The sequence below is a fragment of the Trematomus bernacchii genome, unplaced genomic scaffold, assembly GCF_902827165.1.
Source record: "Trematomus bernacchii unplaced genomic scaffold, fTreBer1.1, whole genome shotgun sequence".
Lineage (NCBI taxonomy): Eukaryota > Metazoa > Chordata > Actinopteri > Perciformes > Nototheniidae > Trematomus > Trematomus bernacchii.
The window spans coordinates 13105-25000 of record NW_022988124.1 but is presented as its reverse complement, the minus strand read 5'-3'; the positions used below and the strand labels follow the sequence as shown (position 1 = coordinate 25000).

The window sequence follows — 11896 nt, the reverse complement described above, 5'->3', positions numbered from 1 at the left end:
ATAATATGGGGTTTGGGTGTGCTGCTGATGGACATGTTATATTGTTTTTTATAGCAAGACAATACCGCACAGTACGTTTTTTAAAATTGGTTAGTTTGTTAGAGGCACATATCCTCATGGAAAACATTTACATTTGTTATACATTTGTTAAAATATAATAATTCTGTCTATCTTAGCTTTAGCGTGTTTACATTATTGCAATTAGTTGATATCCAAATATAAAAACTCCATAACGATATACAGACTTTGCTTTCATGCATCCTTTGTACCCCCCTCCTCACAGAACATGCAGAAGAAGTTCAGCTCCATCACCCACTCCTCCGTGAGGTTCCTGGGGGAGAATCTTCAGCGGATGGGGAACCAGTTCCTGAGCTCTCTGGAGGTGATGACGTCTCGCTCGCAATGTCCCACAGTGCTGCTGGACGCAGAGACGGTGAGCTGCATGATGGGAAATGTAGTGCAGAAACATGTACATTATCATTTATAAATCACTGCATGCTGTGCACATACAGAGCTGCAGGATGTGGTGTTTCTGTGTTGGTCCCTGAAGGCAGCATCTCCCTGGTCCAATGGGATTCCTCCATGTGATTTTGGATTATGTCAGAAAATAATCTCAAACGTTGATGATATTTACACGTTTAGTTCAGCAGGATGATCTCCACATATTAACACCACTTTATGATTTCTGAAGTAAAAAGCTAACAAACTACAGCACGGTCACATGACTTCACGTCACCACCGCTAAGCTAAAGGTGGCTAACGTTAGGCTACAAAGGAACTACAGCATGGTCACATGACTTCACGTCACCACCGCTAAGCTAAAGGCGGCTAACGTTAGGCTATAAAGAAACTACAGCACGGTCACATGACTTCACGTCACCACCGCTAAGCTAAAGGAGGCTAATGTTGGGCTATAAAGGAACTACAGCACGGTCACATGACTTCACGTCACCACCGCTAAGCTAAAGGAGGCTAATGTTGGGCTATAAAGGAACTACAGCACGGTCACATGACTTCACGTCACCACCGCTAAGCTAAAGGAGGCTAATGTTGGGCTATAAAGAAACTACAGCACGGTCACATGACTTCACGTCACCACCGCTAAGCTAAAGGAGGCTAATGTTGGGCTATAAAGGAACTACAGCACGGTCACATGACTTCACGTCACCACCGCTAAGCTAAAGGAGGCTAATGTTGGGCGTGATGACTTTTAGTCGTCTCAACAGTTTTTAAATCCACCAGTGGGGGATTTACTGATGTATTTTATGTTGTAGAGCAAAACATTAAAGTCTCATCAGCTTGTGTTAACCTCAGACCTTATTTCAGGCTAACAACCAAAAACACATTCAGCAAACCATTGACCTCCAGACCAAGGGGACAGGAAATGATGAAATGCTGACTCATGTTTGGTTTTGAGGACTCATTCCTGCAGCTCTGTATTGCTGTGTGTGTGTGTGTGTGTCCTGGAGCTCTCTGTGGTGTGTGTTGTGTTAATGTGTGTGTTGTCCTGTCCTGTAGCTGGTCTCTTGTGGCCTGTTGGAGACTCTGAAGTTTAGTGTGCTGGAGTTACAGGAACACCTGGACACCTACAACGCCAAGAGGGAGGCGGCCGAGCAGGTGAGACCCCGCCCATCATCATCATCATCACTTCCTGTTCACTTTACTGCCTTTTAATGATCTTTTTACAGACAAACATCAAGTCACAATACATGAAAATCAAACATTTAACACAACAGCACAATCACTGAGAGAAAACGTGCCTACGCATATTACTTCGGGGAAAACTTGAATTAAAACATAATAAACAAAAGCAATGAATTAAATGTATTAACCTTTTTACATTTCCCAGAAGCTTCCCTTTCTTTTTTAGATTTCCTGAACCTGGGAGTTTACAATTCATTTTAGACTCTCAGGATCGTGTTGGCATTGCATCTAAATAAAGTGCAGACGATGCAGAGAGATGGTGTTTGAGCCTGATCTGCAGAACGTGTCCTTGTTAGACTTTGCTTGAAGAAAATGTTGATGACGTCACTTTAGGCTCCACTAAAATAACCATGAAGCAAACACACACTGCTGCATTTAAGTGTGTGTGTGTGTGTGTGTGTGGACAATTAGCTGATGCTTGACGAACTAAATAAAATAACTGAATGATCTCGTGTGTGTGAGATCAGCAGAGTCAGTGTGTGTGTGTGTGTGTGTGTGTGTGTGATCAGCAGAGTCAGTGTGTGTGTTCTGAGGAGCTGCTGTTTCTGTCTGCATCACATCTCCTGCTGCAGGATAAAAATAACCCTCCTCTACTAAATCAGTTATAGCAGGCCGGCAGTGGGGGGAGAATAGTGTGTGTGTGTGTGTGTGTGTGTGTGTGTGTGTGTGTGTGTGTGTGTGTGTGTGGTGTGTGTGTGTGTGTGTGTGTGTGTGTGTGTGTGTGTGTGTGTGTGTGTGTGTGTGTGGGTGTGTGTGTGTGTGTGTGTGTGTGTGTGTGTGTGTGTGTGTGTGTGTGTGGTGTGTGTGTGTGTGTGTGTGTGTCGTGTGTGTGTGTGTGTGTGTGTGTGTGTGTGGGTGTGTGTGTGTGTGTGTGTGTGTGTGTGTGTGTGTGTGTGTGTGTGTGTGTGTGTGTGTGTGTGTGTGTGGCAGCTAATTGAATTATACTGGATGTTCCCTGGAGGCCTGGAGACCAACCCGTCTCTGCACAGGCCTCCTTTAATTCTCTAAGTACAGCCCTGTTATTAGATCTGCCCCCACCAACCGTTATCACACACAGATGCAGACGTCCACTGCCGCCCACCCCCCCCCCCCCCCATCTTTAATCCGACTGTTTTATTCCTCTTCCTCCTGCAGTGGCTGGAGAACTGCAAGAAAACCTTTGGAGACAAAGAGAGCAACCAGAGAGCCGACACTCACACACAGGTAGGAGCAGTGAGGTTAGAAACAGCCGCTCAAACATGGATACATGTGAAGGTTCCAACGTTTTTCACCTTCAGTAAACAAAAGGAGGTGTTTCAGGCAGGGGAGGGAGTGTGTGGGAGAGAAACTACTTCTGGAGAGAACACAGGGATTTCAGCGTTATCAGACCATTGACATGCACTAAAACCTATAGGGAAAAAGCAGAATAGAACCTCTTTAAGCCCTAACACATTGTGAAAAACCACCACGCTAACTCCCCTGCTAACGTCTCCTACCTGAACCCAGGTGTCGTGCACTGCAGATGAAACGGCATGTAGTGCTCCTGCATGTCCTGTTAGATGCTGCTGTGTACTAACAACACACTGTCTGCACACACAGCTGCAGGAGTCTCTGCCATGAGATGTTTACATGCTGGATTGGTTATTTCTAGTCTTTTAATTTCTCTATTGTACAATGCCTTGTCTCTTTATGCTGCTGCAACGCAAACATTCCCCAAATTGGTAAACGTATGAGTTGACATGTCATTCAGTGAGAAGCCACTTTAACCCTTAGCTAACGCACTGTGCTTATTCACTAGGGAAGGCAGCTAACTCTTGTGCTAACTCAGATTAGCTGGAAGTCTTTGCTGCTGTTGGTTCAGTGCTGACGTGTAAGCTCCGCCCACAGACCATAACCTCTTCTCTGTTTCTGACTCTTGCTAACGCCAGGAGAAGCTCCACTCTGATGAGCTTCAGCACACTAGTTTCACAGTTTAGATTAGCACACCAGAGTGCTTTGTATTGACTTTGTATGAAATCCCGTAAAACTCCTCGTCTGGTCCGAACACCCTTTCAAAATAAAGGCTTGTGTTCCTCTGATGTGTTTGAGAGGAAGAGGAGGAGGAAGGAGCTGCTTCCTGTCTCTGTGTCTCTGCCATGTGTCGCTCACTAATTCTGGATCTCTCTCTCTCCTTTTGTTTCTGTTGTTGTTGTTGTGACCTGCTCACCTTCTTGCTTAGCAAATGGAGAATCTAGCAGTAAGTGGTTCTCATATTATAGACTCTTGTAATCATACGGACAAACACTGACCACCCCCCCCTCATATCTACCTTCATTTAACCCCCCCTCACTCATTATGATTTATTATCCTGTATGGCAACATGGGCTTTTCTCTGTTGCTAACCCCTTCATTATAAAAGCACCTGATTGTGTCTGCAGGGACATCTGTACTTAGGTTTCCTATGGACTCTGAAGGATGTGCCCAGAACTCATACCTAGTGATGCCAAAACTTGACCGTACTCGTTTTACTACATAACTTCAGATAGTATCTTTAGGACTCCAGACTAACAGCATCCTGGGGAAGATAGAAAATGTGTTTGGGACGCAGTAAATTAAATATGTTCCCTAAAAATCCTACATTGTGAACAGCTAATCTGTTAAAGTGTGCAGGAGGGCTAGCTCACTTTAGCTGCTAGCCGTTAGCCGCTAGCTGCTAGCCGTTAGCTGCTAGCTGTTAGCCGTTAGCAGCCAGAGCTCAGTGTAACATCATGGTGCGTTCAAGCTCTATTCAGTAAAAATAAATATTGAGTAGAGGTATATTAAATCGTTATCATGTTAGTGATTTGAGATTTGTTTCCCCAGCAGTAAAGGATAGAAATCAGAGGCGTGTTAAACTTCCTAAGAAAACCAAGGATGCTAACGCTAACTAGCAGTGTTTGTTGATGAGATTTGTATTATTTTATTGCAGTTGGTGTTGAATTGGTGTTGAGAATCATACCAAATGTTAGTGGTATTAGTCATTTATTTTACATTGACATCCCTGCTGAACACCAAGTCTTATTCCTAATATTCAAAGCTTTATTTAAAACTACAAACAGCTTGTTCAGATGTCAGAGTGTGTCAGAGAGCTCATTTTGTCGTCAGGATTTCATCTCTTCCCTTCTGCATGTTTATGCTCCCTCTCATCCGCTGAGCATCATGACCTCCTGGGTCAGGGTCTGACCTCTCGGGAGAGTTTCTGATCACATGACTAACTCTGGTAGACTCACTTCCTGCTCTCACTGGATGCCATTTTAACCCTTTCATCCCCCCTCCCTCCCTCCCTCCCTCGCCCCTCCCTCCCTCCCTCGCCTTGACTCTAACCCAGGAAACCATCTAATCACATGATCAGCTGTTCAGAGGTCAGCTGTTCAGAGGTCAGGTGGTTAGAGGTGTGTGTGTGACTGCAGCAGGAACAGAGAGGAGTTCTAGCAGGAAGCGGACAATGTGTTTAAACTCCTAACTTCAGATTACATTTACCCTTTATACATCATATTTTCAACTTTGACCTTTTTAGGAAAGGTTTTCTGTGTTTTTCTCACACTTTTTGAGTATTTTTCAGTCATGTAGGTCATTTTAGAAAAATCTTCACATTTATTTTATTGATCCTTTTGCTATAATTATTTGTAACTTTTCCAAAAAATGTTTAAAATGTATGAAAACATTTTTTCAGAAAATATATATTTCTTTCTTGACATTTAGATAATTGTTTGGACTTTCTTTTGCGTTTAAAAAAAAAATGTCTCACATATTTTCCAACTGTGACTTTGCAGTTACATAAACAAATAAATATTAATTCTTGGAGTTAAATGAGGCTTCCTGCTGGTACTCCTGTCTGTCTCTACTGCAGGTTTCACACCGACTATAGAGGAGACTCCTGACTTCTCATCCTCTGAACTCCTCTCACAGTTCTCCTGTCATTAAGCTGACTGTGTGTGTCTCTCTGTGTGTGTTCCTGTGTGTGTGTGTGTGTGTCTCTCTGTGTGTGTTCCTGTGTGTGTGTGTGTGTGTGTGTGTGTGTGTAGGAGCTGGAGTTGTGTCGCCGGCTCTATAAGCTCCACTTCCAGCTGCTGCTGCTGTTCCAGGCGTACTGCAAGCTGATCAGCAGAGTGGACACCATCAAGGGGGAGGCGGAGGTGAGACACCAGATATCATTCATACGTCACTTTATATCTGACTTTAAAGGTCACCTATTATTTAAAATCCACTTCATGTCTCTTCTTCATCACCATGTGTCCCCTCTTCTTCATGTCTCTTCTACATCAACATGTGTCCCCTCTTCTTCATGTCTCTTCTACATCAACATGTGTCCCCTCTTCTTCATGTCTCTTCTACATCAACATGTGTCCCCTCTTCTTCATGTCTCTTCTACATCAACATGTGTCCCCTCTTCTTCATGTCTCTTCTACATCAACATGTGTCCCCTCTTCTTCATGTCTCTTCTTCATCATGTGTCCCCTCTTCTTCATGTCTCTTCTACATCAACATGTGTCCCCTCTTCTTCATGTCTCTTCTACATCAACATGTGTCCCCTCTTCTTCATGTCTCTTCTACATCAACATGTGTCCCCTCTTCTTCATGTCTCTTCTTCATCAACATGTGTCCCCTCTTCTTCATGTCTCTTCTACATCAACATGTGTCCCCTCTTCTTCATGTCTCTTCTTCATCAACATGTGTCCCCTCTTCTTCATGTCTCTTCTACATCAACATGTGTCCCCTCTTCTTCATGTCTCTTCTACATCAACATGTGTCCCCTCTTCTTCATGTCTCTTCTTCATCAACATGTGTCCCCTCTTCTTCATGTCTCTTCTACATCAACATGTGTCCCCTCTTCTTCATGTCTCTTCTTCATCAACATGTGTCCCCTCTTCTTCATGTCTCTTCTACATCAACATGTGTCCCCTCTTCCTCATGTCTCTTCTACATCAACATGTGTCCCCTCTTCTTCATGTCTCTTCTTCATCAACATGTGTCCCCTCTTCCTCATGTCTCTTCTACATCAACATGTGTCCCCTCTTCTTCATGTCTCTTCTACATCAACATGTGTCCCCTCTTCTTCATGTCTCTTCTTCATCAACATGTGTCCCCTCTTCTTCATGTCTCTTCTACATCAACATGTGTCCCCTCTTCTTCATGTCTCTTCTACATCATGTGTCCCCTCTTCTTCATGTCTCTTCTACATCAACATGTGTCCCCTCTTCTTCATGTCTCTTCTTCATCAACATGTGTCCCCTCTTCTTCATGTCTCTTCTTCATCAACATGTGTCCCCTCTTCTTCATGTCTCTTCTACATCAACATGTGTCCCCTCTTCTTCATGTCTCTTCTACATCAACATGTGTCCCCTCTTCTTCATGTCTCTTCTACATCAACATGTGTCCCCTCTTCTTCATGTCTCTTCTACATCAGCATGTGTCCCCTCTTCTTCATGTCTCTTCTTTCATCAACATGTGTCCCCTCTTCTTCATGTCTCTTCTACATCAACATGTGTCCCCTCTTCTTCATGTCTCTTCTTCATCAACATGTGTCCCCTCTTCTCCATGTCTCTTCTACATCAACATGTGTCCCCTCTTCTTCATGTCTCTTCTACATCAACATGTGTCCCCTCTTCTTCATGTCTCTTCTACATCAACATGTGTCCCCTCTTCTTCATGTCTCTTCTTCATCAACATGTGTCCCCTCTTCTTCATGTCTCTTCTACATCAACATGTGTCCCCTCTTCTTCATGTCTCTTCTTCATCAACATGTGTCCCCTCTTCTTCATGTCTCTTCTTCATCAACATGTGTCCCCTCTGTGTTCAGAGTCTCAAAGATTCTCTCTCTTTTTGATCCATTTCTATAAAAACCTGTCTGAAAATGAGCTGATCAGATTTTGGCCACTTGATGATGTCATCACGATGTTTTGTCTTGTGTAACCATTAGCCAATCACCAACCAAGGTAATCCCCCCCCCCCCACCTTATCACCTGAATCTCCTCCTAGAGCACCTATAGCCGCGTTCACACCGCAGTACTTTTCCCACTTTAGTTCCAAAATGTCTCGTTCACACCAAAAAGAGCCGGAACTAAAATTAGTTCATCAGAACCTTTTCAGTCCCTGCTAGAGAGCAGGTACTTTCGTGGGAGAAAAAGGTTCCTATGTCTGATTGGCTGGGCGAATTGCAAACCACGCCCCGTAAAACTCCCAAAACGTTTTGTGAAGCCGCCATTTTATTATCCTCGCATTAGCATTATTAGCATTAGCATTCTCCCAGCGCAGAAACGCAGAGAGACTAACTTATGGCAACACAAAAGAAAACATGGGAGCGGTGGAGATGAGGAGGTGTCGGCGTTCTGGAGATTTACTCTGAAGGCTTCAGTAGAAGCTGCTGGGAGTCCCAGCAGCTTCTACTGAAGCCTTCCCCAACTCCGGGGACTTCCGGCCGGGGACTCCAGGGTGGCAGTATACGCCGTGAAGTGGTTTGTGGCCTGCCAGTAAACCCAAAGCAGAAGAAGAAGAAGTGACGTCAGCGGCTTCATTTGCGTAATCTTCCCTCAGGGACTTATTCCGGTGTGAACGCGATCTGTACTTAGTTCATGAGAACTAAAGAGTTCTGATGAACCTTTGTGGGAAAAGTACTCCGGTGTGAAAGCGCCTATTGAGTTCTTTGTAACCAAATGTCTCTCAGAGGGGCGTGGGGAGGGGCTCCTTATTTTCATCTAAAGTAACAGACAGAGAATCAGCACTTTGGAAACAGGGCTGAAACAGAGGGGATTATGGGTAATGCTGCAATGATCTGTTTGGTGTTTCAGCCAATCAGAGACAGGCTCTGGATATATCTGAGACCTGTGATATATTGATGAAGAAGAGGATGATGGGGGACCTTTAAATATCAGAACTGTCAGATATGAACTGAGCCTCAGAGAGAGAATCAAATATTTTGTAATCTGTAAATATGGAAGCACATTTGATGTGTGTGTGATCTGTGATTGTATTTGAGTACGTCTCAAACTGAAATGTTCTTTAAAAAAATGAGTTGGTACCTCATGACTTCATGTCTTTGCATCTCTAAATAACGACTTAGTTTCTCCTAATAATGACTTAATATCTCAAAATAAGGACTTAATATAAAAAAAATACATATTTGCTTCTCTAAATAATAACTTGGCGTCTCACTATAACGACTTATTATCTCACACACAATGATCCTGTCCATTAGTTCTGAGTCAGTGATATTAAACACAGACAGGCGGCTCATCCTGTCAGAGGAATCGATCAGATATAATCTCATTAAATATGGAGCTCTGCAGATAATAACCAGCCGCTTCATCACATGACCTCCAGCTGCTCTGTGTTCATGTTATTATAATTAATAATATTAATATATGAATGTGTTCATGGTCAGGTGACCAACATGTCGGAGGAGCTCAGCCTCCTGGAGAGCTGTCTGAAGGAGGCGGAGACAGGAAGTGACGCTCAGGAGGACGTCTGCATGACGGACGCCGCTCACACCAACACAGAGACGGCCGTCCAATCACTGATCGAGAACCTGAGGACGAGAGACTTCAGCGCAGCGCTCACACAGGTCAAACAGTTCAGGTGAGACACACACTCTGTAGCACACACACACACACACACACACACACACACAGGTCAAACAGTTCAGGTGAGACACACACTCTGTAGCGCGCACACACACACACACACACACACACACACAGTGTTCTGACTTCAGGTGAGACACACACATAATAACACAAACTGTCACACACACACTCACGTCAAAATGATCAGGTGAGACACTCAGTCATACACACACTGTCACACGCATAGTTAACACACACTATAATAACACATCACCCCCCCTCCCCTCTCTCTCCCCAGGTCTCAGTGGCCAAACGATATCTTCGGCAGCGAATCAGAAGCCCCGGTTCAGACCCTGCTGCTGCTCTCCTTCAGACAGCAGACCCTGGGTCAGCCGGGCTGCCTCGCTGTGGTTGGTCCCAGCCGAGACCTAAGCCCCGCCTCCAGCCGCCTGATGGAGATCAACCTGCAGATCAGGGAGGCTCTGAGCCGGGCCACGCCCCCGAACACGCTCTGAGGCCACGCCCCCTCCCCCCAAATCATACAAAGGGCTACAGGAAGTGTGGGACTGATGCTATTTCCTGTATGAATGCTACGCTAAAACGCAGATTCAGTTGCAATAAGAGGAGGAGGGGTGTTTCTCTCCTTCTGTGTTTCAAAAACCCGGGTTTGTTTTCTATAAAATGTCCTTTTCCAGTGTCTCAGAGTCCACGTGATGCGTTCAAATGTCCTTCACAGTGTCTCAGAGTCCACGTGATGCGTTCAAATGTCCTTCACAGTGTCTCAGAGTCCACGTGATGCGTTCAAATGTCCATCCCAGTGTCTCAGAGTCCACGGCTAGCCCCTGTATGAATGCTAAGCTAAAACGCAGATTCAGTTGCAATAAGAGGAGGGGGGGGGGGAGGGGGGTTGTTTCTTCCTGCTTTGAACTCATTAAAACTGAAGCCTGCGCAGATGGATTTAAGTTAATCTGCAGATTATTTTCTAAAATCCTGGTTTTGTTCCATGTCCTTTTCCAGTGTGTCAGAGTCCACGGTGATGCGTTCACTGACCCCACGGTGATGCGTTCACTGACCCCCCCTCGCTGCAGCATGTTTCAGGACCACATGCAGAAACACCTTCTTAATGAAACCTTTTCAAACGCATGCTTGAACGAGAGAAGCACTGCGAGAATATTTTTTTGAGAAATGTATTTTTTATTAGAGCTAATCCTAGGTTGTAAATGTTAGGGTGTTTAACCTGTGACTCCTCAGGGGGTGTAAAGAGAGATCTATGTTTATCTGCTTTAACCAAATAAGTAGCTGCCTTTAGACACTCGCTCATTATGGATAACTTATTTTACTCTGTATATATTTTAGAGATGTATAGTGTAAACAGTATTTTGTGTAATGCACTGTTCCTCCGCAGAGGAAGTCTGTACAAAGTGATGAGACGCCGCCTTCCTCCAATCACAACCTTCCTCTGTGATGTAGCTCCGCCTCCTGCTGCACCCCAGCCAATCAGAAGCATTCCCCGTCTCCACTGTGAGCTGTGATTGGCTGCAGGACTCTTCCTGTCCCGGCACATCGTGACGTCACTGTACTCATTCCTCAGAGAGCTTTCCTGCTTGTCTGGTACATCTGAATGCTGTTCTTAATTATTTAATGAGATATTATTTACCTGGAAGACGTGTTAATGTAGAGCTGCATTAATGTAGAGCTGCATTACACCTTTCTGTTCTCACATACCAGCCTTCTCTCTGGATAATAAAACCCTAATCATACAGAAGCCCGTCTCTGCTCATCATTCTGCAAACAGGGGTTCACATGTGAGTCTCTCTCTACATGCAGACTTGTCTTTAAAGCCCAGGGGTCTTACGGTCATTAACAACCTGGACAAGTCATGGAAATTCAAAATGCTAATTCCAGGCCCTGGAAAAGTTATGGACAAGTCATGGAAATTCAAAACGCTAATTCCAGGTCCTGGAAAAGTGTTGGAAAACAATATGTCTCCCAAAGTTTTGGAAAAGTCATGGAAATGTAACTAAAGTTGCATCAAATATAATTTATATTTTATCTAATTGCCGAAATAGTAATACTATAATGATAATAAATACTGTATAGTAATGAAACGTGAAATGGCTTTTAACTGAAGAGGTATTTTGCTGGTGAGAGATTTGAGTTGCCTTAGCGTGTAGAAGCTAGTAAGCCTATTTGATTTGTTTTAGACATGTTTCAGATGCAGACCTGATTTTCCTATTCCATGTTAAAATAAACCATTTTCAGTGGTACGCTGAGAAAGTCATTTTTTTGGTCATGGAAAATGAGGTAAAGGTCCTGGAGAAGTCATGGGTGAAAAAGTGTATGAACCCTGAAAGCCTGTTTCTCTACCAAAGTAAATAGTCAATCTTCGTGTGTGTGTGTGTGTGTGTGTGTGTGTGTGTGTGTGCGCACAGACAGACAGACAGACAGACAGACAGACAGACCCTATCATGGATTCAAACCAGTAAACTAGAAATCTGCAGATTCACAGCCCTTGGAATAAAACTAGATTTCCTAAGATGCTGTTCGACGTCCTGAAGCAGAAGAGATTCAAGTCTCTCTCATCGTGAGCTCAGCAGCTTCAGAGTAGATATGAAGTCACAGGCTCCTCCATC

General features: G+C 44.2%; 1 protein-coding gene across 1 annotated transcript in view; it reads left to right on the top strand.

Annotated features, from left to right (window-relative positions):
- LOC117475779 (protein furry homolog-like) overlaps positions 1 to 11028 on the top strand; it is a gene marked incomplete at its 5' end in the record, with an annotated part of 18483 nt that extends 7455 nt beyond the window's left edge. Inside the window, 6 exon segments of the mRNA XM_034122124.1 lie at positions 284 to 433; positions 1519 to 1617; positions 2839 to 2907; positions 5727 to 5837; positions 9083 to 9276; positions 9562 to 11028. Coding sequence (XP_033978015.1) covers positions 284 to 433; positions 1519 to 1617; positions 2839 to 2907; positions 5727 to 5837; positions 9083 to 9276; positions 9562 to 9778 — 840 coding nt within the window.
- Positions 11029 to 11896: the final 868 nt, after the last annotated feature.